The 25,008-nt window shown below is 35.7% G+C and overlaps 2 protein-coding genes and 1 pseudogene across 2 annotated transcripts; 1 reads left to right on the top strand and 2 right to left on the bottom strand.

The window, feature by feature from the left end:
• Window positions 1-1,822: 1,822 nt before the first annotated feature.
• Window positions 1,823-4,929, bottom strand: LOC103434678 (uncharacterized; annotated as a pseudogene).
• Window positions 4,930-6,262: 1,333 nt separating this feature from the next.
• On the bottom strand, window positions 6,263-9,690 carry LOC103434665 (equilibrative nucleotide transporter 3-like). Its single transcript, XM_029103233.2, has 11 exons — window positions 9,575-9,690; window positions 9,338-9,398; window positions 9,114-9,164; window positions 8,719-8,823; window positions 8,326-8,481; window positions 8,100-8,243; window positions 7,922-8,027; window positions 7,486-7,661; window positions 7,233-7,396; window positions 6,874-7,132; window positions 6,263-6,597 (listed from the first exon to the last, which is right to left on the bottom strand). The coding sequence occupies exons 3-11, from the start codon at window positions 9,153-9,155 to the stop codon at window positions 6,487-6,489; spliced, it is 1,263 nt and encodes a 420-aa protein (XP_028959066.1). The 5' UTR covers window positions 9,156-9,164; window positions 9,338-9,398; window positions 9,575-9,690; the 3' UTR covers window positions 6,263-6,486.
• Window positions 9,691-16,512: 6,822 nt separating this feature from the next.
• Window positions 16,513-18,359, top strand: LOC103408822 (RAF-like serine/threonine-protein kinase PRAF). The gene is made up of 2 exons (XM_008347637.4): window positions 16,513-16,986; window positions 17,078-18,359. The coding sequence occupies exons 1-2, from the start codon at window positions 16,740-16,742 to the stop codon at window positions 18,172-18,174; spliced, it is 1,344 nt and encodes a 447-aa protein (XP_008345859.2). The 5' UTR covers window positions 16,513-16,739; the 3' UTR covers window positions 18,175-18,359.
• Window positions 18,360-25,008: the final 6,649 nt, after the last annotated feature.

The following is a 25,008-nucleotide window of genomic DNA, read 5'->3' on the forward strand; positions in this document are numbered from 1 at the left end:
AGCGTTCATGCTTTGCTCCAATGAAGAAATTGAATATATAGATCAAATAGTCATAAATATATTATAACAGTAGTTAATTCCTAATTTCCTACTCTCTCCTTAAAAGTCAAATTCAAAGAAATTAAGAACAAAATAATTTAGCATTTTGCTGATTGAGGAGAGAAATGAAAAACATTTGCAATCTCAGAAAGGCCTGCAGGCTAATTGAAGATCAAGCGTTGAACAAACACACACACACACGCACACATATACATACATATATTACGTACTAGAGATTTTTCCACAGCATTTCCAGGACTTACTAGCTTCCCAAGCGTTGAAGATCAAGACCTAGTTACCATAATATTGTCGAAAATTGAAATAATAGCTGAGCACTTTGCAAAAATGGATAGAAACATAATTGGGTGCACAGCTGACGAAAGTTTCCGATGCCTAATGAAGATTCGTAAGGAATACGGACTTTCATCAACGCTGCACTCAATGATGTTTCTTCAATCTGGATCCTCCAGTGCTGAACTTCCTGATCAAAGGCATGATTGATTTGAGCTCCATATGTAACATACATAAAATTATTGATGCCTCCTCTGAGACGAGTCTTTTCCTTTATATAATTGGCTGTAGCAACTAGCAATTTGAAGATGCAGTACACAACGTTATATTTAATCTCTTGACCTTGTACTACCAGCTCAAAACTATTGCTGCTCTAGATGTGTACTGCTGATTATGGTACCGTACTACACTACATCTCCACCTAAATTAACCCCAAAACCCTCTCTCGAGATCTGTTATTTTCTTGAAATCATCGTGATTGTTAGGTGATTTTATTAAGAGAGATTAGGTTATGCATGTAAAGGTCAATGCTAGGGAGAGAACTTTTAAAACTAAATTTTGTAAACTAAATGACACGGTTGTTGATGATTGAATTATTACTTAATTATTGTTTAACATATTTTCTTATTAATAACACAATCATATAGTTTACAAATTGAATTTAAAAAGTTAGTTTGCGTATAATTCGCATGATTAAAGGGAAGGTCCAACTTTGAAACTCATATGCATATTTCCAAATCCTACCTACCAGTTATAGGCAAAACATATTCTTTGAAATACATGGCAACGACCCTGAATTCCAAACCAGATTCCTTATTCTTATATTGCAACTATTTTCAAACTCTCGTTTTCTACTTTTGCACTGCTTTTTTTTCTTTTCTTGTTTAATATGCCTTAATTCTATTTTAATTTGTTCAATTCAAACACTAGTAAAAGAGGGAGAAATGAGAGTGCGGAAGTCATTTCTCTTTGTATGATAGTTAGAAGATGAATGTTAGCATCACACCCATTGGAAAATGATGAGCAAATGTAAACAATCATAGACACGGTGTTGGAGGCACCCCAGCCTCTCTAAAGCCCTAATATTTCATTTACAAAGTTTCATAAATTACAAGCTTAAGTGACTAATGATAAAGGTTCTAAAAATCGTTGGGCGCTAGTCGGGCAGCGAGTAGGGGTTCAGCGCCTAGGCGGCTAGACGGGACCTAGGCAGATTTATGTAAATTTATTTGTAAATAAGTGCCTATTTACACCTAAAAAAACCTATACTTATATGGATAATAAAATAATGATAAAATGCAAATTAGGTACACTTAGATGAACTTGTAGTAAATCCATCATTTGCAAATTAGATACACCATTTCCATAAGTATACCACCATGAAACCAAAAACGAAAAAAAACACACAATTAATAAAAAATACAAAAAATATATATATAAAAAAAAAACCGCCTAGGACCGCCTAGCTTCCAGCCGATTTTTCCAAACGCCTTGCCCAAAATCGGAGCGGGGCTCCACCGCCCAAAGCCTAGGCAGCCGCCTAGGCCGATTTTTAGAACAATGGTAATGATATCAACTAATTCCTGTTTCTGTACGTATATATAAGAACTAATTGACCAAAGAACTCAAAAAATGAGCATCTTATGCATCAAAATAGCACTATCCCAGGCAGCACAAATATATACGGATGAAGGATGCATGCATTAAATTCTTATCTTTTATGAAAAATGATCTTACCCTCGGCATCTTCTTGCATGATGGATAACACTTCATTGGGAGGAATGTGCTGCCACATATGAGGCTTTCCATAACTATGCCCCATTTTTGCAAACTTATCCGCGGCTCTGTTGCCTTCTCTATAATATGAGTCAGGACGCAGTGGTTCATCTCTGGTATGATCAAGTTTATTTTACTAATCTGCCTTTGTGCCTCTGCCCGTCTAACCTGCCAAACAGCAGAGGCGGTAATAAGGTTAGGATGGGCTCTAGGGAGAGTTTTAATTGTTTGGGCTTAAAATGTCACATTCCGGCCCGGGGTGGATCACTTCCTGGGCCCGCTCCACCACCGTAGCATGATATTGCCCACTGGTAAGTTGCTCGTGAGTTCCCAAAAACAAAACCGTGAGGGCGTGGTCGGGGCCCACCCCGATCCTATAATCAAGACGTGACGGCCAGCACGCATTGATTCTAGGATCGAGGTGTGTCATAAAAATACTAATAATTTAGACTATTTTATTATTTTTAATTATTATAGCCGCCCAATAAGTAAAAGTTCTGACAAAGAGACTAAAGAAAGAGTTAAAAAATATTAAATAAATTGTTTACTTTAGTGAAAGTTCTGAACACGCTTCCTAGGTTTGCTAGGGAGTAGTCTATACATTTTAATATTTTATTATTTTTAGATTTCCTAGGGATTAGTTACAAGGTTTTAAAAACTAGGTTTTAGTATTTTATTATTTAAGGTTTCATTGGAAGTAATCACACACGGCTCTAGGTTTTTAGGAGTAATTATTAAATTTTATTATTTTATTCATTTTAATGAATACTTACACATTTCTTAAGACTATAAGGGCACGTTTGTTTGACAGGATTAAGAAGGATTGGACTGGACTAGACTATAGTCCTTTGTTTGGTGTGCATCCGGATTAGCTTTAATGAGCTTAACCCGGACTCGCTTGGATTAACTACCTCCTTAGCCGTTCTTAACGAGCAAACCCAATTTCGGCCGGATTCATAAGCCCTCTTCTGATAGAGAGAAAATCGCGAGAGTCAGTCGTCTAAGACCCAACGTCGCTCGTCCTGCTCGTCGCACATCGTTCCTTCCTTGCCCTGCTCCATCTTCTTCCTCGCTTCCACAACCATTTTCAAACCCACATCCCGCAAAATTCAAAAAAAAAAAAATGCAGTCGTTCCATTTTTCAAATTCAGATCCAACCTACAAAATAGAACACAGAAAACCGAATGCAGAAACCATAAAACACAAAAAAAAAAAAAAAAAAAAAAAAAAAATCTGCAGTGGGTATAAGCTTAAATCGACGATGGGATTGACTGAAGGCAAACCGAACCCAGAAAACATGAAACTCCTTGATTGCAGACCTTCTCCATCTCCCACTTTCGAGCCAATCGCACATGCAACCCGCTCCCAACTCCTAAATTTTCAATCTCTTTCTTGCTTCGTCCCTCTTTTTCTTGCTTTGTCGTTTGAACGGAGAACAAAAGAAGAAGATGGAGATGAAGAGGAAGAGGGACGAAGAAAAAAAGGGAGAGGGACGAAGTAAAATTAGGAAGAAAACAGAGGGAGAGGGGCGGAGAAAAGGCAGAAAGAGAGGATGAACGGAATTGGGAATGGAAGGACTTCTAGAATGAGAAATAAGGCAGATTTAATAATAAAATATTACTAAATATTTATTAAATAATGTAAAATATTAATAAATATGAATTAAATAATATAATATTAGAATTTGTTATTAGTCTGTTCCTTAGTCCTGACACTGCACTAAACGCTTCACTAAACTAGTCCAGCTTAGTCTAGTCTAAGCCAGTCCAGTTTAGTTCCTGCAGCTAGTCCAGTCCGAGACAGTCCGGTGCAACAAACGCACCCTAATACTTACATGTTTCTTAAGACTATAATACTTACACGTTTCCTAAGACTATTTTCGGCTTTTGAAGGCTATAACGGTAGCCCATTTTCACTTTTCAGAAAGCTTTGGTTACATTCGTGTATAATTCACAGATACTGAGCCTACAATTGTGAAAGTTTATTGATTTTTCTCGTCAATAGGTAAGTTTCTGACTACTTTATTCTTAATTCTTGATGACTTTATTTGTTTATTGTTTGAATTTTAAGAGTTTGTACTTGAAAAGTTCGGTTTCACATTTAACATTTTTTTTTTCTGATAGATGTCTTAGAAATATAATTTATTATATAAACTTGTTTATTGTTTATCAATTTGTTAGGTCAACTGTTCAATGAAGATGTTAAGAACTATTGATTCATTTTTTAGAAAAATATATGATGGTGATAAATTAGAGAGTGATATACCTTTTGCATCTAATGATATCACACCAGTATCAACTGAGCAACCTCATGATCCTCACCAGACATCTAATATAATTTCTTACTTCAAATTATTGCTTTAAGGCTTATTATTGTGTAACTTCATGTAAGTAACAAAAAAATTTAACCATTTGATTTCGTAGTAATAATTTTAGTTTAGCCTACCCAACAAATAATTCCTGGCTTCGCCATTGCTCCTCAATAATCTGAAGCAATGTCTTCGCGTCTCCTTCGAGCCACACGTCACTCCAACCATTTTCCAACACCAACTCAAGGCCTCTTCTGAGGGCGCGCAACCAGTTCCGCAATGATGATGTCGGCTTTTCCTATGGATTCAGCATAACCAAGTATGAACCCGGCCTTGGAGAGATTTTTCAGTGTGACCGTCACATAAGGTGGTACATCATGTGTCCCTATATAAATTATGAGTTATGTATGTTAAAAGGTTAATAACGGAATTGACTCTTTGTGCAAGCTCCGGAATAGGCAAACTGGGTGCTGTACTAGTTTGTCGAACCTCAGAATCTTAGTGAAAGCCAACATTTTTAGTATATTTATTTACTTCTTGATAAAAACGATTTTAATGAAACATATTAGAGTGTTTAACAAAACCGCCATTACAATGAAGAGAAAAATTATAAGTATGGGGATGAGCTTTACAGAACAAAGGGAAGATGAAAAGGAAGTCGAAACGTTTATTAATGCTAAAGATATGAATCTAAATTAGTGCCCTTAATCCTTCCGAACATAAGAAACTATTGCTTCATGTAACCATGCATTGGAAAAGTTAGAGACTTAGAGTGGTAGGCAAAGTATTGGGTTTACAACAAGGCAGCGTTTAGTTATAATATACTAACCTCTTAGCACGCGTATGTGTACTCAGATAACGAAAATGGCTAACAAGGTAGTTTCTTCAAAAACCACATATATATCCAGGCATTTTTTGGGTTCTGATATGGTGATACTGGCAAGTGATGAGATTTTCTAGAAAGTGCATGCTATGCTATTACATATATGCATGAGAATTTAAGATTAACCGTTTAAATGGTAACAGTAAAAAACACTTATTTTATCCGAAGGGATTAAAACTGCAAATTTAACTTTTTATATTTAAAGACAAAGTTAACTGTATTGTATCCATAAAACTAGTGGAACTCCGAAAAGTAAGAATGTTTAAATTTGATTATTGGAGATTTCAGGAAATGAGAGGACAAAAATGAAAAAACTCAAGGGTTGAGGAGATATAGAGGAATTCAAATCATTTCGAGATCTTTGTGTCTGGAGCTGACAAATCAGGAAATTCGGATTACTCAATCTAAATCATGAGACCCTCATTAATCCAATCCACCAGCCCATCTCACACAAAACCAAGCTCTTGAATGGTTATGATTTTCTGGTCTTACGGCTTCGGACCTAGAAATCTGGAGAGAATCTGAATTCAATATAGAGAAAGCATGTTATGCAGTGTTTGACTTTGGTCAACTGTGATTTAGATGATCTAATCAGCTGCCTATAGTTTTCCCTCTGTACAAATTAGCTACACCGATAAAAAAAATCTTGAGTATAATCGGAGGTATATTCTCTTTCTATTCTCATTGCGTGCATAGAGCGTTATGCCCTAGCTACGCAGTAGAATCTCTCCCCAGTTGGAGTAATGAAGGTTAGGGGGGAAATAGAAAGGGAAGATTTGTATTTAGGAGCAGGGTTTTCTTCACTAATTAAGTGCAAGTCATGTTCAGCATTTGTTTTTGTATAAACTTTGCTTTATGATGCTTAAACCAAGTTTTAAAGGTAATTAATTAGTCCACCGTTGACTTGGTCAACGAAAATATGTGCATAAGGTTTAGCTGCTGCAGGCTTAATAGACTCTTCAATATGTCACACCAAATATATCTATCTTCATTCAAGTATGAATAAAAGTGCTACAAATCAATGACATGAAATCTAATGGGTTTTCAAACGGTGCATCAAACTATAAACCCGAAACAAATCATTTACACGTTGCAGTTCGCAGTTCCTAATCATTCTTCAATCCATCGGAAGAGCGAAATTAGCATTCAAACGAGCAAGTTTATTTCTTCAATCCCACACTTTTGCTCCTTAGAATGTGCCCTTACCAATTAGCCACAACCAGTCAAGGCAAACCCCTGCAAATATGCCGCCCAAAAGACATAGAACAAGTATATTTCCCAAGGCATTTTGCTCAGGTCCCTGCAAACCAAACAACCCAAGAAATTAGTTTTGATTCGTTTTCATTAGGTCGTAGGTCATACCCAGTGCACAAGGTTCCCGCTTTACGCAGGGTCTGGGAGAGGTGAATGTCGGCTAACCTTACCCCCATTTATGGAGAGGCTGCTCCCAAGTCTCAAACCTGAGACCTACCGTTCATGGGCGAAGGCACTTGCCATTGCACCAAGTGCGACCTCTTGATTTCGTTTTCATTGGAAACCGCAAAAAATTAAGTTATATTCAGAACTGGTTACGTACGTTATAGCCTTTGGGTGCCACTGTCATGACACAGACAGTTAGGTAACCATTTGTTAATCCTAAGATTGATGTCAGCAAGATCATCCACCCTTGGTCAGCGTACTTTCCGGTGAAGTAGTACGCTGGAACGAAGAGGAAACGCGATAGGATTGCAATCAGGAGGCCCTTTCTGGACTCGATCTTCAGGCATTTGATGAGGGGTATGTATCGCGATATCAAATCCAACACATTGTACATTGCAATCAGAACAAGCGGATACCTGAGAGAGTTCACAACAGGCAACCGCACCAGAGTAAATGAGATTACGAGGCCATACTTAGAGAACAAGCATTTAAAATATGAAAGGAATCGAAACTTACCATGACCCCAACTGATGCTTTCCGGTATTTTCGAATATGAAACCAGGGAAGATTGATAATGTCAGCACATATATCAGAAACAAGTCAAGGCAAAAATCTATATTCTGCTTGAATATTTGCATAGTGCTCAATCGAGTTGGAACAACTTTGGCATCGTTTGAGACCTGCGATAATTTTAGAAAGCTTGTTAGCATCCTCAAGAACATGCTGTAAGACTATATGCATCATCAGATTTTAGAGAAAGGTTCTATACTTCTATGTCTTCTTGTGTTTGGATACCAGCAGCAGCAAGATCAGCGGTTACAGTTTTAGAGCCTTCAGAAGCTGCCTTTGAGCGGTAGTACTTCACTATAGGCAATCTCGGGAAGTACATTGCATATAGAAGAATACAGAGAAATTCGATGAATGTGGAAATTGTCAAGAACAACACTACAAAAGATCAATTACACAAAACATTGTCATCGACCGAAGAATTGAAATTGTCGATCAGAATGTATTGTTATTCTAGCTTCAGAAAGCAGCTTAATAGAGAATCTGCTGAGCCACCTAATTTGTAATTGTTTTCTAGGACATCTTTAAAGAACTTACGCAACTCCTCGGCTTTGACACATACAACCACAATACGAGAAGAGGCATATGAAAATATATCAATCACCCAAACTGTCTATAGGTAAAGGAAATTCACGTACTCGTCCCCTTGCGAAGACCATCATGTGACTTCTCAAACGCAGCTTTTGTTATCAGCCTCAAGCCGGAGGTTAGAGCGCCTGATGCAGCCAAGCCAGCAAAGAAGGACTGCAGAAACAGAACATTATATTACAAACAGAAGTCATCACAAACATTAAAGAACTGTGAAAGGAGACCAACCTGGATGAATTCCGGGCGCATAAACGAAAGGTCTCCGACCATTCCACCTTGAACGTGGGCATCTGCAACCCCAAATGCACCAACGCATGTGCATATACCAATATAAGGTCCAATTCCCCCGCCCGCAGATGTGGCTACATCCACCTATTTACAAAGTTGAGAGTGAAGTTAATCTATCGAAAGCAACAGAAAACATGCCACACAATAGAGCAAATGCTTTACTTACAATTATAAGCATCAAGGTAGCAAGGAAGAAGAGAGCGTATCCAATTAAATTCCGCTTCCTGGTGTCAACCTTTGCTTCATGGTATGCTAGTGTTGCCATTGTTACAAGTGCAAATGGTTGATAAACAATGGTGAGAACCCGCGAAGGATGGTAAGTCTACGGAAAGAAATTTTCATCAGACTTCTAATCAGAGACTTCCCTCTTTCTTTGTAAACAAGTAAAAGGGAAAATAGATACGTAAAGTTCATAACTTTTTCGTAGCCGTGCAGGCTGCAACTTCAAGCCTAATTAGTTTACAAGTTAAAATTACGAACAAGTACTTAGACTCACCCAAATGCAAAAAACGAAAACGATGGTTCATTTAATCTCAAAAAGATCATTCGTAACGCTTACCGGAAACAAGTTATAGTAGTAATCACTTATAGTGAGCATACTGTTCCAAGCGACAAGGGATCCCAGCCCCAGGAACCAACAAACTGCTATAGCTTTATACTGTCCCTGCTTGTTGCAACAATTCAAAACATATCAGATATCACTTTTCAAATAGAAAAGAATTTCAAAAATACGAAAAACCTCAAGAGTCATAGAAGGTGAGCATCCAACGGTTACGTGGATAGCCTGCTCTGATATCATAATCGCAAAACCAATTGGCAATGGGTGGGGAGGCTCAAGGTCTTTTAAACTATTAGATAGGCTTTAATACCCCGATGTGGAATTCACACTCTCGACAGAAATCTCAATGCCTAAATCAATTTGAGGAAACAAAGTTCAATGCTTTGAGCACAAACCTCAAGCTTTATGGGAGCCTTGGTTCCATTTTCCTCGGTCATGGCTGCTTCCTATGTTGCAGAAACACACAAAGTTAGACACTTCATATAATTCAATAATCTTCCTGCATACACTGTAAATTTGACTCATATGACTTCACCAATGGCTACCGTTCTAAATGGTCAACTTGAAACAGATTACAAGGCAGAAATCACTACGTAAATACAGCTTTTCTGGCAATTACCTGTTCAGATTCTTGAGGCTGACTTGAATATGCAACTGGCTTTTCAACAGTATATACCCTTCTGTTTCCAGAAAATTAAAAAAAATTAAAAGCACAATGTCTGTGCCAGAAAAATATATACAGATATATATTATATATATTATGATATTATTGCAGGCTTTAATCAAGATGCATGGAAAATGATAAACTATTGAGTTATAAAATATATAAAATGATTAAAATGACAAAGCCAACAACCTTGAGATTCATTTGTGCACAGTGAGGATGGGGTTGGATTGGACTGCAAAGTAATCTGAAAGCAAGATGACAGCAAGCTGTAGAATTTAAAAGCAAAAATAAAGTAAAGGGTTTCTCTTTTTTCCAAAAAGTTTGATTCTGGTTGTGATTGACAAAAACAGCTTAATGGGTTAGATCATTATACGGTATCTTAAATTAATGAAACGAAATAATATATTCTAACAATGGACGGTTAAGATACAGAAGTAGAATCTTAAACTAATAACACAAAATAATAGTTTACATTCCTGCGTGGATAAGTATCTAGTCGACTAGGTCAGGAAATGGTCCAAAAGATTGACTTCTAAAGCAAAAACCTACACTATATTCAATGGGAAAGTGATAGACTTTTGGGTTACCTTACCTATACTTCTATTTCTGGGGAGGAGTGTGAAACGGATACGATTTGGTGCCGTTTTGGTTGAAGATCCTGTATTTTATTTGTCCCGAAATATCCTATTATTTGCATTCTTTTAGATTTTTGGTCGCTTGTGGCTTTTTGATATTTAAAAGTTTAGGGAAGATTGGTATTTCACCACCGGCATCATCAAGGCATGCTCATAATTTCGAGAATTTATGCATGATATCTAATTTTCAACCGTCATATGTGTAGACTTATGTAAGAATTTACAGATCACAAACTAACGAAACCTACTAATACTGAAACTCAAACCTTGATGGATGGACACACAAATTAGAAACTTCACCAACTGAGCCAACACTAGCGACTTTTATTTCGTCAAACAGCTGTACTTTATTATACAGTGCCGCATTATTTTATTAAAAAAATAACAAAAACAAAATAGATGTCCCATATACACACAAACACGTGATTTAAAATTTTGAATATTTTTTTTATAAAAGATAATAAAAATACAAGGAAATCAATCCAAATTGCTAATTTGTACTTATTTGCCAAGAAATCTGAAGGGTACGTTTACTATTGAAATTTTTGTAGTAACATCATATTTGTCAATAAACAGGTCAAAATAGTAGAAATTGTAAAATACCATATGCTTTACGTTTCCATCGTACAAACGCAGGTTGACAGGTAATATGAACGCTGAAATATAGGAGGGAGGATCCTCGGCCGAATCCTCTTCCTTGCTAGGATCCTCTTTGTGCGGATCCCAGAGATTCTCCAATCATATTTGTTTATCGTACATCGTGTAATTAATTTTCGTCAGATACTATTTATATTCAATTTTAAATAAAAAAAATTTACAATGATTTCTGACCGCACGATGTACGATGAACGAATATGATTTGAGAATTCCCGGAATCCTCACAAAGAGGATCCGGCGAGGATCCTAACTCGAAATATAGTATCATACTAATTTTTCTAATTAATAAAATCATAGCTCTTGAGCCGACGGCTCATTGAATAATATAGCACCATTTCAAGAGTCTAATGCACCATTTGATTAGCATAATTTTCTTATTTGCGAGTAATTCTAATTAGTAAATTTTTGTACTTAATACGAGTTAATTAGTAAATTTTGTCATTCCTATAGATCTAGCTAAAAGTGATTGTTGTGGCCACTTAATATTACGATATATCGGTATTCATTTTCACTGATAAGTAAGAGGTCTTAGGTTCGGTTCTCGTCAAATGCGAATTTGAACCACATTTTTACTAGTCTATTGTGAGGCTGAGTCCATCATCTCCCCTTAGTATAATAATATCGTTTGTTCAAAAAAAAAAAAAATTGATCATTGTGAGAGATGTGGCTGAATGGATGAATGCTTTTGTAATTTTTCCGTTAAACCTGTCGAGATACAAATTTCACTTTTTTGGGATACCCCTTATGTAGAAGGACGGTATCTAGTCGAATTGGGGTTGGTGGCGTCCTTAGATATCATAATTGCAATTGGTTAGGAGGCTTTGCTGTTAACTTGGAAGAAGGGCAGGTTTGTGATGCTAATTTATGAAGTTTATACCTTGGTTTACAATTTGCTTTTGACAAGAGTGTTATTGATTTGAGTATTGAACTGGATTCCAAGGCTATTGTTGTTGAGAGTTGTCCCACATTGGTGAAGGATAAGGTTTGCTATGTGCTTATATGGTTTTGCACTACTCCCTATATTGCCAATTGGTTTTATGGTGGAACCTCAATTTCATCATGGTATTAGAGCGGGTTGTCCTTGTGTGAAGCCAAACGGCCACACACTCCACATCACCCAGTTGTTGTCCATGTGTAGGCTTGAAATCCGCCACATGTGCGGGGGCATGTTGAGAGTTATTCTACATCGGTAAGGGACAATGTTTGCTATGTGTTTTTATGGTAGAATATCAATTTCATCAATTGTTATGTTATTGAAGCAAATCCAAGTAGATAATTTACATTCTTTGGACACAATTATGCATAGCTACAGACAACTTAAGAGAGTACTGAGAAAGTGTGATTAAAATACATTTACAAAAAGATAAATATATAACAAATTAGTTAGCTAACTCGAGTTTTAATATAAATATTGTCGTTTTTGTATTTAATGAGGCTTCTGTTTAGTATTCTCTGTTATTCAAATAAATAAGAGTAATGTTAGGAATATAAATATGTAAATAAAATTTTGAAAATTAAATTATATGGATGTTGACAATTAATTTATTACTTACACGTTAATAAACATGCTTACTTTTATTGATGATACATCGTTTGCAAATTTAATATTTAAATTTAGTTTCTTTAACATTACTCAATAAATAAATAAAACTTTACGTAACTTTTTTGCAAGAGTGGCAAATAATTGGTCCTCGATATCTGTATCGTAAAGAGGCACGGAAATAATAGCATGCACGCTTTAATTGAGTCAGTTGACAAAGTAATATATTCGAGGGTCGACTGTCACGTTGGAAATTCAACCGTTGTTCATGAAAAAAGATCAAAGGTTGGATCAGACGAGTACCATAGGCAAGCATGCATTGAATTCCTCTAAATTAGGATCCTAAATTATTCGATTTTAATGGGATCCATATTATTGATAGGCATCGCAATCCCTAATCTAGCGGGATTCATTACCTTACACTATTCTTATGGCCTTTGGTAGTCTTTTCAATTTGAAATGAATTCAAAATCGTCTTGACTTAAAGCTCGTTTGTAAATGATATGATTTTACTTTTGATTTTGTAGAATAATGGTTAGTCATAGTCAAAGGTGGGTAAAAATTTTTAGCCCTCCTCCTTCTTTAGCAAGAACCGGCCACAATTATTCTTTTTCTTCTTCCACGCCACGCCAAATGTTGATTAAAGAGTAACATTGCTTTGATTAAAAACTTGAGGTCACAACATTTAAAGGAAAGGCCAGTGCTTCAGTTCCTCCATTTATTTTTGTTTGGACTTCAACCCAAGATAAGCAAAATAATGTTGCGAAACCTAAAAGATGTGTATGCAAAAGAAAGGGACAACCTTTCCAAGCTCTCCTCGAAAATATGTGGAAATCATATATCCTTTAAACAAGACTTGCAAATGAGGGCCTTTGTATTGCTTCTCTGAGCCGAACAACCAACTAATAAGACTAATTAAGGGGTTACTTGATTTGGTATGGAAGATTGATTTGATTGAATGAATCAGGATCAAAAAGATGGAAACTGCCCAAGTAGGAATATGAAGATGGGGACAAAAGTTGGGATTAATTTATTGAATATCAATTATCAATGTGAAGTGTATTTGGTTTTGGATTAAGATTATCTTATGAATAATTTTTTTCAATTAACGTCTTTGTAGTTTTATTGATTAGGGTTTTGTTCTACATACAATGGAGAGTGAATGGTTTTGAGAGTTGAAGAAGATAAATAATATTGGGATGTGTTATTCGAGGTGTATTTAGAATTATTTTAATTTTTTTTTATAATCTTATAAGGTCGATATAGTCATTGCATATTAAGATATACAAGTCATTTAACATTAAATTTTAATGTGAGATATATTCAACATTATGTGGGGTGCTAATAAAAAAAGTCAAAAAAAAAAAAAAAACACCAAGTGTATTTTAACCAAGAAGGTGCCCAGATGTTTGAAACTTTGAGTAGATTTTGGGCTTGGTTTGTAAGTGTAATTTTATTTGGGCTTATGTTTGGAATTTATATTTGGGCTAAACACTTAAATAAAAACAAAAGCTTAATGGATTCTTAAAAAGAAAAATTAATAATACAGTTCGGTTCAGTTTAGTTTGGACCCATTATGTAGAAATAAAATTGAAATCGGTCAGACCGATTCAGTTTGGTTTCAAACTGAGTTTGGCCGGTTTTTGGTCAACACATCTTTTTTTTATCATACAATTTGATTCGGTTTTATAATATGATCAAGATACATCTTCGATTACATGTAAGAATCTACAGTGCTTGCTAATATAAGAGAGCTAACTAATGTACGTTGCAATGTCTCTGTCTCTAAAAGGTTTGTTTGCCAGTTCCACCGCCCAACTTAGATATTACCATAAACGTCCCTTTAATTATTCCCAACTTTATCAGAGACAAAGACTCATATTCTATAAATTAATACCCCATTTATTCACTTTGACCTTTTCCCTTCGTATTGAACCACAAAACAATATCTCAATTTTTGCTCTCATTTTAAGGAGGATAATTTGATTTCAATTATTCTATAAACAAACGTGAACAGAGAAGAAAATTACCTTACAATCTTATTATTGGTCATGAGTTCGTTTAGCAACACCTGATTTTTACTTACACTATGTTTGGACGAGGGAAATAAATTTAGATTTTGGATTAAAGACAGAATTTATAAATTGACATGTACTAATTCTCTTGTTTGGATTCATAAACATAGAAATTTAGAATTTCCGCATGGAAAAAAACTTAGAATTTGGAACTTCCAATTCTCAAGTTTAAATTCCATGTAAATAGGTGTTAGAGTTTAAAAACAACAAATTCCGTATTCAATTTCATTGTTCTTTTAGGTTACCCAAACAAGAAAATTCACAAATTCTATAGAATAAAACTCCATTATTTAAATTTTCATCATTTTAAAATTCCTTTGTAATCTTAAATTTCTTCATCCAAACATAATGTTAGTTAAAATGGTATTAAGTATTTCTTAAAAAAAATATATTAATTTTGATTAAGATAATACGACAACAATATATGTTTATAATGTGTTCGATTTTAAATTGCGATTTATGTGAAGTGCGTTAACGACACGTCCAAAAATTATATTTATAAATATCAAATTATTTATCAAAATAGCTTGAATTAGCTGTAGATGACCATGGTAATATGGGTGGTCAATGACATTGTTAATATGTCAAGGGGCTATTACTCATCATATCCCACTAATTTAAGTTTCTCATTTGGTATTGCATGATTAATTTCTTACTTAGTTTACGTCTCAGTTTTATATTAGTTCTTCTAGTCCAAGAAAGAACCCCACAACGTTAAGGTTGAAGAAATTATTTAGTGTGTTTGAATACGAAATGGTACACTACGTGATATTATATAAGTACCGAAAAATATTAGTTAAATATTTTATCACTTATAATGAGACATGATGTAACACTCTATTTTTCGGCACGCTGAAATTTATTTTTAGATAAATGTTGAACATCAAACACTCTTATGATTGGAATGAGGATCCTATTTGTGAGGATCTTGAAAATTCTCAAATCGTATCCGTTTATTGTACATTTGTCAAATACTATTTATATTTAATTTTAAATAAAAATATTTAAAATAATTTATAACCGTATAATATACGATAAACAGATACGATTTAAGAATCTCCATGATCCTCGTACAAGGATCCAGAGAGGATCCTCGTTACTATGATTGGGCGGTGAGGGGACCCGCGAAGCAAGCCGGAGGGGCCAGCAAAACCCCGGGACAAAGTGGTGACAAACAGCCACGTTGCATCTGACAATGAGACAATGACCCCTGGCCCAGGTACCCGGTCCCCTTAAAGCATTTTTCCACGGAAATGAATCATCGTCGGATCCAAATTCATAAGTTCACTCATCTGAATTATTGAAATTTGATTCAAATATTATAAATAAGGGGTCCATTTAGAAGTTATAATAATTTTAATCATTTAATTAAATTTTAATATGAGCATAAATGATGGACTTGGTGGAAAGAATCCAGGAAGGATCCCTTTCCTTTTTCCACCACCTTCCTCCACCTAGCTCACTCAACTCCGCCATCCGCTCTCTCATCTCATCTCAATGAAATTGCAAACTGATCTGAGAGAAAGAATAATAGCATTAAAAATGAAGGAAAAATAAAACCGACCATATCATTTTTCAATGCCAAGTGGTTAATAGTTGTGTAATGGTGTGACATTAATTTATACTCAATTTTTTTTTAACAAATAATATTAACATTAAAAGAGTGGAGAGTAAGCTAAGTGTGGGTTAAGCCTCGCAATGAACTAGCACTAATAATATAATTTAAATTCGTCTTTGACGATAATCAAACTTCACTTATAAGCGAAGAGTAATACCATTACATCATAATACGAAGTGAATAATTGCTAAAAAGAAATGCTAAATGAGATTCTCAAAAGTGGGAACTCTCTGTCACCTGATGTTTTTTGCATAATAATCTATAATATTGGCACAAAATTAATATTGAACTATGAGATGACGAGTCAATGAGAAATATTCACTTTGAAAAATGATTGTGCTATCTACACATACTTTTTTACTTTTCACACATCCTTTATTAATTTATATTGTTTGATTTATTCATTTTATCCGATCTGACGATAAAAAATTAAAAGATATATGAGAAGTAAAATGATATGTGTGGAGCACGCACACTCCTTAAAAAAGTCTCTTTATCATTTATTTTAACTAAATTAGGTAAAAAAAACAGAAAGAAACTATAGTAAGCGGGACCCAGGTCAAAAACCCAACTGAAAACTAGGGTCGGGTGAGGGAATCTGTGACGCCCCTAGCCGTCACATACATGATACATCCAAACCTCTCTCTATTTCCACTCCCAGACATTCTTCACCGTCTCCAACTCGATTTCGGACTCCACGCCGATCCATCAGCAAAAGAAATAAAATATTTTAATTCGAAAAATCCTCGGCGTTGAATCCGATACACCAAAAGCTAACCGCTTCACAACTTTTCGTTGCAGACAGCAGAGTTCATATCGCCGTCGGATAATGGCGTCACTCCACCCCTCCGAGTTGGACTCCGCCGCCACCGACTCGGTCGCCTCGACCCCGCGCTCGGACCACCCGTCTCACGATCTCAACTCGCGTGTACGGTTCATGTGCAGCTTCGGCGGCAAGATCTTGCCTCGCCCGCACGACAATCAGCTTCGCTATGTCGGAGGCGATACCCGAATTGTCGCCGTCCAGCGCACCACCTCTTTCTCCGCCCTTCTCTCGAAGTTATCTAAACTCTCAGGCAAGTAAACTCGTTGAAACGACGGCGTATTATCGCAATTCTGTTGCTTAATTAATTTTGTTAATTGATGGGTTTTGATTGCGTGCGGCAGGGTTGAGTGACGTGACGGTGAAGTACCAGCTGCCGAACGAGGACCTCGACTCGTTGATCTCTGTCACCACCGACGAGGACGTCGACAACATGATGGAGGAGTACGACCGCGTCGCACAGAATCTAAACTCAAAGTCGGCGCGGCTCCGCCTCTTTCTCTTCGTCAAAGGCAGCGACGATTCGATTAACTCGCGATCCTCCAGCATCAGCTCGCTCCTCGACGGCTCCGCCAAGCGCGAGCTCTGGTTCCTCGACGCTCTCAACAGCGGCGCGTCCAATTCCGCGATGCTCGAGCGGAACCGCTCCGAAGCTTCTTCGATCTTCTCCGAAGTGCCTGACTACTTATTCGGGTTGGACAATTCCGACGACACTCCCTCTCGCGGTGACGAGTTCAAACCGAAGGCCCGACCCGTATTGCATGACAACGTGTCGGTTTCGGATCCGGGTTCACCTGCCCCGCTAACTTCCTCGCCGTTCTGCTCGACGTCGTCTGTGCCATCCGTGCCGTCGATGCCGAGTCTACCACCGGTGAAAACCCGACCCGATTCCAATCAAGCCATCGAGAATCAAGCCATCGAGACGAAAGAGAATCAATCGGAGGGATTTTCCGAGACGGTTGAGTTGCCCGTGTCGCAAGCAACTGGGTTCGCGGGCAACCCCGGGGTGCATTATATGCCGGATCCTAATTACCCGGGTCATATGGTTCAGCCAGTACCCGTTTACTATTATCCGGGTCAGGTTCCACCCACAACCGTACAGGTCCAGCCGTTTCCGATTCAGAGTCAGTATGTCCATCAGCAATACCACCAAGTAGGGAGTCAGATTCCAATGGGGTACCATAACCCAATACCAGGTATGGGTCAAATATATGGCGGAGGGTTGAGGCCAGTGGCGGGAATGGACCCGTATGACGTGTCAGCTCGGGTGGTTTCCAATGGAGTGAGCCAGCAGCAGCAGCAGCAACAGGTGTTCTATGGAGTGAGGAATGCTGCGGTGGTTCCGCCGTATAATCCAGGTATGGTGGTGCAATCGGGGGAGGAATGGCAAGGACCCGGACCCGAGATGAATAAGGGTCGAGCTCCGAATGCAACATCTTGACCAATGCATGAAACAAAGGAAGAAAGAAAGATCTAGTTACTGTGATTGGAATTGCTATTGTGATTGGTTTGTGTGATTGGAATGTGTGTTAAAACTGTGAAGTGATTTTTTACCTTTTTTTTTTCTATAATATTTTTGTTTTTTAATCAGTTGATAAATGGTATATGGAATATTTTGCTTTCAAATGCTTTCCCTTCATTCCTTTCTTCTATGTCTACAATTTTCTGCCCATCTTTCATTGGATAAATGGTATATAGAAAATTGATAATGATTTTATACTCCCATTTTTTTTCATGCAACTAATTTTTTGGTTCTGTATATTCATTCGATTTTGATATATTCAATCTTACGATTAAAAAAAATAAATAAAAGAGAGATAATGCTTGAAGAGAAAAACGAGAGTTAGAAAATCACTTCCTTAGTTATTCGGTGTAGTTATTTTCGAATCCGGATCCTCTTTGTGAGGATCCGGGGGATCCGTAAATCATATCTGTTTATCGTATATCGTGTGGTCAGAAATCATTTGAAATATATTTATTTAAAATTAAATACAAACAGTACCTGACAAAAACTGATCGCATGATGTATAATGAACGAACACGATTTATGGATTCCTATGATCCTCACCAAAAAGATCCGGAGATGATCTTGTTGGGTTTTTTTCTTTGGGGACTTAAAAGAAAAGGTCATTGCTTGAACTTTTGGAGTTGACTAGTTTCAGTCTCCTTCATATGTGACAACCATACGAAAATTTTGTATATAGTACTATTTATACACAAAATATAATACTTGATGTGTAAGCATACTATTTATATACAAAAGATTTGGTCGATACTCTGTTTACATGCAAAAGATTATAACAATGTGTTGAACACAATATTCACATACAAAAGATTTACCACACTGTTCCTAAGTGAATAATTGGGGGGAAAATAAGAGACCAATATTAATCATATTATAACTCATAACAATTGATTTGAAATGCATGCATTTGTACTTGTTTAAAATTGCTTCCGAAATGACATAAAGTGCTTTTGGCTTTTTTTTGAAAAAAAAACACTTTTCAGGTGATTCTTAAACAGGTACTCCAAAATGGATGATTGACTCCAATGGCACAATCTACCCCTTTGTGGGTTATAGATGGGATTAAAGAAGTACTATGTCTATATGTTGAAATGTGGGCCAAACATTGGGAATGGTTTGGTTGGGCTTTAGGCTGAACTCAAAAGCCCACAAATTTTTTTAAATGTTTCAAACAAGATTCTATACACCAAATCTAGACTGCACCAGATCTGTCAATTTTTGTCTCCTTGCAAGATTTAAAAGAGAATTTTAACGAAAAACTCCTGGTATTATTTATTTTAATAAAAAATCATATTTGTACATAAAAAATCAATCATAGTACCATTCATTTTACCCTTTATTATGTCATTTTCGTTAAAATTCAAAGTTTTCAAGCTATTTTTATTAGTTTTTTTTTTCTTTCTTTCAATTTTTGTCCAAGTGGAGGAGGCCCACAAACGATATGATGCTGGTAATCTGCATGGGAGCAAAGCGTCAATGCATGGACTAGCAGATGTCTGGAGGCAAGAAATATTTGTTTCTTGTTTTGATTTTGATTAAGTAAAGTTGATGGTATTGTAAGACGATTATATTTCTCAGTTCCTTTTGTGAATGATTTTGTGACTTTATATTTGACATTTTCTTATTAAAGACTATATACTATTATAAATTATTCTAATTTATTAGCGAATTGTTATTAGCATTCCAAAAATCTCATTTGGTAATCCATACTTTTTATAATTAGAAAGAAAAATACACTTATAAAAAGTGTAAAATGAAATTTTTAGAGTGCTAATAACCATTCCCATTTACAAAAAAAAAAAAAAAAAAAAAAAAAAAAAAAAATTCAAATTCCGTGCAAGAAGATGTGATCGCACTACGTTAGTCAAACTGTACAAATTCAGATTTGTTATGTCTGCCATATTCCAAAGAAGCATTTGTTGCACACTGTGAATAATTTTATTTATTTTTTAATATGAAGTGTGATTAGTTTTTTAAAAAAAAAATTTAAAATATCAGTTATGAAAATTGGGGCAATGATGAACAGTATTAAAAAAATTTAATTTTAATATTTAAATAGGACATGTTATACTAATTGGCTGTGAGGTTGTTGTAAAAAACAGCAAACTTTGTGTTTATGAATTACTAAATTGCTCATTTTTTTTGTTTAGTTTCGGTGAGGGGGTTAAAATAGTAATTACATAAAGTTTTGGTTGACAACCAAGGTTTTATTAATAGGTAGTTTAAATATAAACTGCATCTTAATCAATTTATAAAATCAATGAAATTATTATATCATTTTTTGATGATATGATAAATGTATGGAATGGATGTAGATGTAAGGTGGAGGGCACCAGGACCAAAGCGCAGAGGGGAGTGAGACAGAAAAGGAAAAGGAAAAAGCGTAAGAGTTGTGGATAAGCGATTTCGATTAATTAGTATTCACAAAAAAATAAAGGTTTTAGTTATAGGCAAGGCTGCCTTCTTCTTTCTCTTGCACCAATGCCAATTGCCGAACACACAAACAAACTAATGCGTCGTTTGCATTTCCCAGTTGCCAGAGGGCCAGAGGCACAGGCAGTGGAACCCAAAGAAAGAAGAAGGCATTCAGTTGTTTCACTAGCAAAGCAAAAGAAACAACAAATATATTTAAAGGAGAAGGAAATATTGGTGGAAGGTAGCAGCTACAAAAGGTACATCCCCGTTAATACCTCTTTGGCTCCTTCCTTCTCTATATTCCATGATCCATCCCTTTCATCAAACCTTTTCATTGCATCTTATCGTAATATCTACTACGATATATATAATTAATCCAAGCAACAATGATACTTGCTTTGTTCTTTTATCTATGACTAAACACATCTTTTTATTTATTAATCTTATCAATCCAACAAATAATTCAAGTGGCATACACACTACCTAACTAACTGACTTAACCTACATCTACTATGCAAAATCGTTATATAGGCTTTTGAACCACTAACAGGCTAACAAGAATACTTGATTCATGTGACCGTGCCATGTCTATTTGTTATTACCAATTCAACACATCTTTTTGATAGAAACGATAGCTTCATTAAAATGCAAGGAAACAGTACAAAAACTTCCGGTAAAGGAAGAGACTAGCTCAAGCAATCCTCTAGCAAGAGGTCGGCAGTGAGATCTGGTGGTCAAGCAGTGTACAAGAACTATCACAATGAAGAGCAAAACGCGCTAGACGGTGGGCGATACCATTCGCTTGTCGGCGTACATGGGTAGAGTAACCTTGAGTGATTGTCAACAATGAATTTGGAATCCTCAACAATAGATCAAACTGAAGGCGTATTAAGAGAACGGTCCACAATAGCAGTTACAATCTGGAGGGAATCACTTTTCAAAGTTAAATTTTGAATACCGCTTGAACACGCCAGAACCAAGCCATCACGAACTGCCATCTTGAACACGCCTAAACCCTCCACACATGTTATAACTCATAATTTGGATGGATAACATGTCCACATTTTAAGGTGTAATATTATTAAATTAAACCGCTAATATGTGCTAAATCTAATTTAGGAGATCAGTTTAAAATAGAAAATTTCCCTAAATGCCATGATTTGCAAACTTGAAATGAGCACCATTTGACAGAGAATTATAAATTTTGAATGTGCAAATAGTCTGATTAAAAAGATTACAAGAGTCTATCCTACGAGCCCGTGAGAAGATACATGGACCCTGCTTGAATGGATCCTGAGCATGCATGTTTCACAATAAATAAATCAATGTGTATACGTTAAATCATACGACTAGCTGTCGGCCTTTATGTGTCCCTACCACCCACTAATTACCATTTCTAGACGATTAAAAACTGATCTGCACCCTAATGCGAAAGGAAAGATGATTAATTAGAATAATCAATAATATTAGGGTCTTTAGGAACAAAGCAAACAAGTTATCACGAATGCTCCATTTTTGGAAGCTTTACAAAAGCCCTCCGTCTTATTTATGCGGGTCTGCTTCTCTGCTGTTATCCCTTTAAATGAGAGGCTCTAGTTCGCTAATCTGCATTTCATATAGATCTCTCTCTCTCTCTCTCTCGCTCTCTCTCTCTCTCTCTCTCTCTCTCTATATATATATATATATGTATGTATGTATATATAGATCCAGCTCTCGTATTATATGACTGACATGAACACATGACATGGTCTAATTCCGCTTCATCGTATTGATATAATGAATGATGTCTTATTCAATGGACGCAACAAGGCGTTCAAAAGTAAATTTGTATATGGACAACTCCCCAGCTTTTGTATAATATAATTTTCAGATTCTAATTAAGCACGTGTGAATGTCAATAGTTCTCGGATCTCATTAATCTCCTGTTAAATTTATAATTGATTAATTACTGGAGTAATTAAAACAATAAGCCAATGTGTGACATGCATAAGAAATTTGGGAATAATTTAGGATAATGCTTGCATTTCTCCCTTCTTGTTCTCTCACTTGCAAATGACGTATCTTCACCATAAATTTTTTATAATCAGAACTATTAAATCTCTTAGTCTTCATTTGAAGATCATTCTTACAAAAAATCATTTGAATTAGAGATCGTTTAGTTAACCAAATTTATTAAGCAGATCAACGATTCATTATGAACATGCCACTGTTGGTTTATTTTGATACATTTAGATGATTAAATGGTGTCCGATTTGAATGATTTTTTGTAAAAATGATCTTCAAATGCAGATTAAGAGATTGAGTGGTTTCAATTATAAAATTTTTATGGTAAATCTTATCCTCAAAGGATAAGTCTATACCATATGCATCACTAGCTAGGATTGTTGATAATGATATCAGGTACTATGGGAATGGGACCAAGAATATTCAGGAAATTTCAGAGGTAGGCGTACATGAACATATATAAAACAAGGCACTGCCTAATTTTAAATCGATGATGTGCATAATACATGGGGAAATTTCTAGATACATTTTAGTGGTAGGGTTCAACTTCAACTGGGAAATTTCTATGAACCACATTAGATCCTTTTGGTGGGGCTCACTTCAGTTGATGACTTTCAGGTTTTACAAAATAAGTATATGTACATTTTTATCCTCACATATTGGATTTTTTTTTAATTTGCTGAGAATACGGTTTAGTATATTAAGTGTCATAATAAAATTGGTTATTTTTTTTTAAAAGTTTTCAACCAATTGTATTATTACATTTAATGTACCGAACTATATTCCCACACACCTTGAAAAATCCATCCACATATGCAGATAGTCTATTGTTACTGCACATAAAGCTTCTAACTTTTTTTTTGGTGAAAACTTGAGAAAAATGATCATTTCTGGATTCCTTCCATCTAATCCTTCTCAACAAACAATCCGAACCTTTGAAATTTGATCTAACGACTAAAAACACGGGTCAACTTTAAAAATTATAATAACTTTAGCCGTTTGATCAAATTTCAATGGTCCATATTGTTTGATGATGAGGATTAGGTGGAAGAGATATGCAAATAATTCCTTTTCGAAACTTGAAAGCTTCAACTTTAAATAATGGGAATACGATTTTGGCATTTATTGCATGCACGTGAATCACATGAGAGTTGTATGAAATCTCAAATGGCTCCCAGAAAACCTAATCTAGCATGGAAAAATTATTCAATATATATATTAGGAGACAGATTGTCTGCCCTCCTAGTTGTGGTGCCCTTTCATGCCTTCCTATTTTGTGCGGTCACGGTTAAGTCACGTCAATATTTTATATTAATTTTTTAATAGAGATAATAAGACAAAAAATAATAAAAATATAAAATATTGACGTGATTTAACCGTGACCGCACAAATACAAGGGCATGGAAGGGCACTACAACTAGGAGGGCAGACAATCTGCCTCCTATATATTAGGCTTCAAAACTAAAATTGTATGATTTATTGATAGCGGTTAGGTAAGCTTAAATTTGAAAATTCGTATCTTAAAATCAATTAACAACAATTAGTGAGGAAGTAGTGGTGAGCACCATCCCCATTTTAGGACGGTGAGAAAAAAATGCATTCATACTTATATGCATATGTTTTTATAAGTATTGTCAATGATTGATGCATGCAAGTCATGTAATGAGTTTTGCACATCCATAACTATCTATGCTTACACTTAATTAGGAAACTGCTGAAAGCGTAATACTTTAGTAAACTATAAATTGAAAAAGTAGTGCAATAAGAGCGAGCATGATGTTATGTAAGATCAAATTCTTGAAAACAGAAGCATGATAAAAGTGAGGAGAGGAGAAAGATGGTACGGCTGTGCTGTACTACTGCAAGTAGTTCTGCATTTTGTGTATGTAGCGATGGATTTAGTAGCCTTCTCTTTTTAATGTTCCAGCGTTTCTCGCGGAAAATGGGACGTTAGATACCACAACTGTTTGCGTCTCTCTTAGCATCTTGGTGTATATATCTGCTATATTTTGTGACAACCAAAAGGGACCACTAATTGTCACACTCTTCTGCTGATAAGAATGTATCACCATTCCAACTGAAACAAAACTATCCAATCGATTTCAATCCCAACTATATTGTCCAATTGGTTTTTGAAATTGATTGTACTCAAAGTAGCTAGGGTAAAATATTACTAAACAAGTTATGATCATCAAGTCGTGAAACAAAGAGAAGAAAAACTCTCGTGTCACAGGAATATACTGATATATCCTTTTTCTCCATCCAGAGAGTTGATCCTCATGTTTTTAATAATAAAAACCAACAAATAAGTAATATGAGTATAGGGTTTTG

Source organism: Malus domestica, chromosome 05 (genome assembly GCF_042453785.1).
Source record: "Malus domestica chromosome 05, GDT2T_hap1".
Lineage (NCBI taxonomy): Eukaryota > Viridiplantae > Streptophyta > Magnoliopsida > Rosales > Rosaceae > Malus > Malus domestica.

What these genes read in the sequence shown, in the direction of transcription:
- LOC103434665 (XM_029103233.2), bottom strand. Translation starts at nt 9,155, where the DNA reads ATGACCGAGGAAAATGGAACCAAGGCTCCCATAAAGCTTGAG. An exon ending in AGGCTCCCATAAAGCTTGAG is followed by an intron (nt 8,824 to 9,113) that starts GTTTGTGCTCAA and finishes TGCAACAAGCAG; the next exon opens with GGACAGTATAAAGCTATAGC. An exon ending in AAACACAAGAAGACATAGAA is followed by an intron (nt 7,397 to 7,485) that starts GTATAGAACCTT and finishes AAATTATCGCAG; the next exon opens with GTCTCAAACGATGCCAAAGT.
- LOC103408822 (XM_008347637.4), top strand. Translation starts at nt 16,740, where the DNA reads ATGGCGTCACTCCACCCCTCCGAGTTGGACTCCGCCGCCACCGACTCG. An exon ending in GAAGTTATCTAAACTCTCAG is followed by an intron (nt 16,987 to 17,077) that starts GCAAGTAAACTC and finishes TGCGTGCGGCAG; the next exon opens with GGTTGAGTGACGTGACGGTG.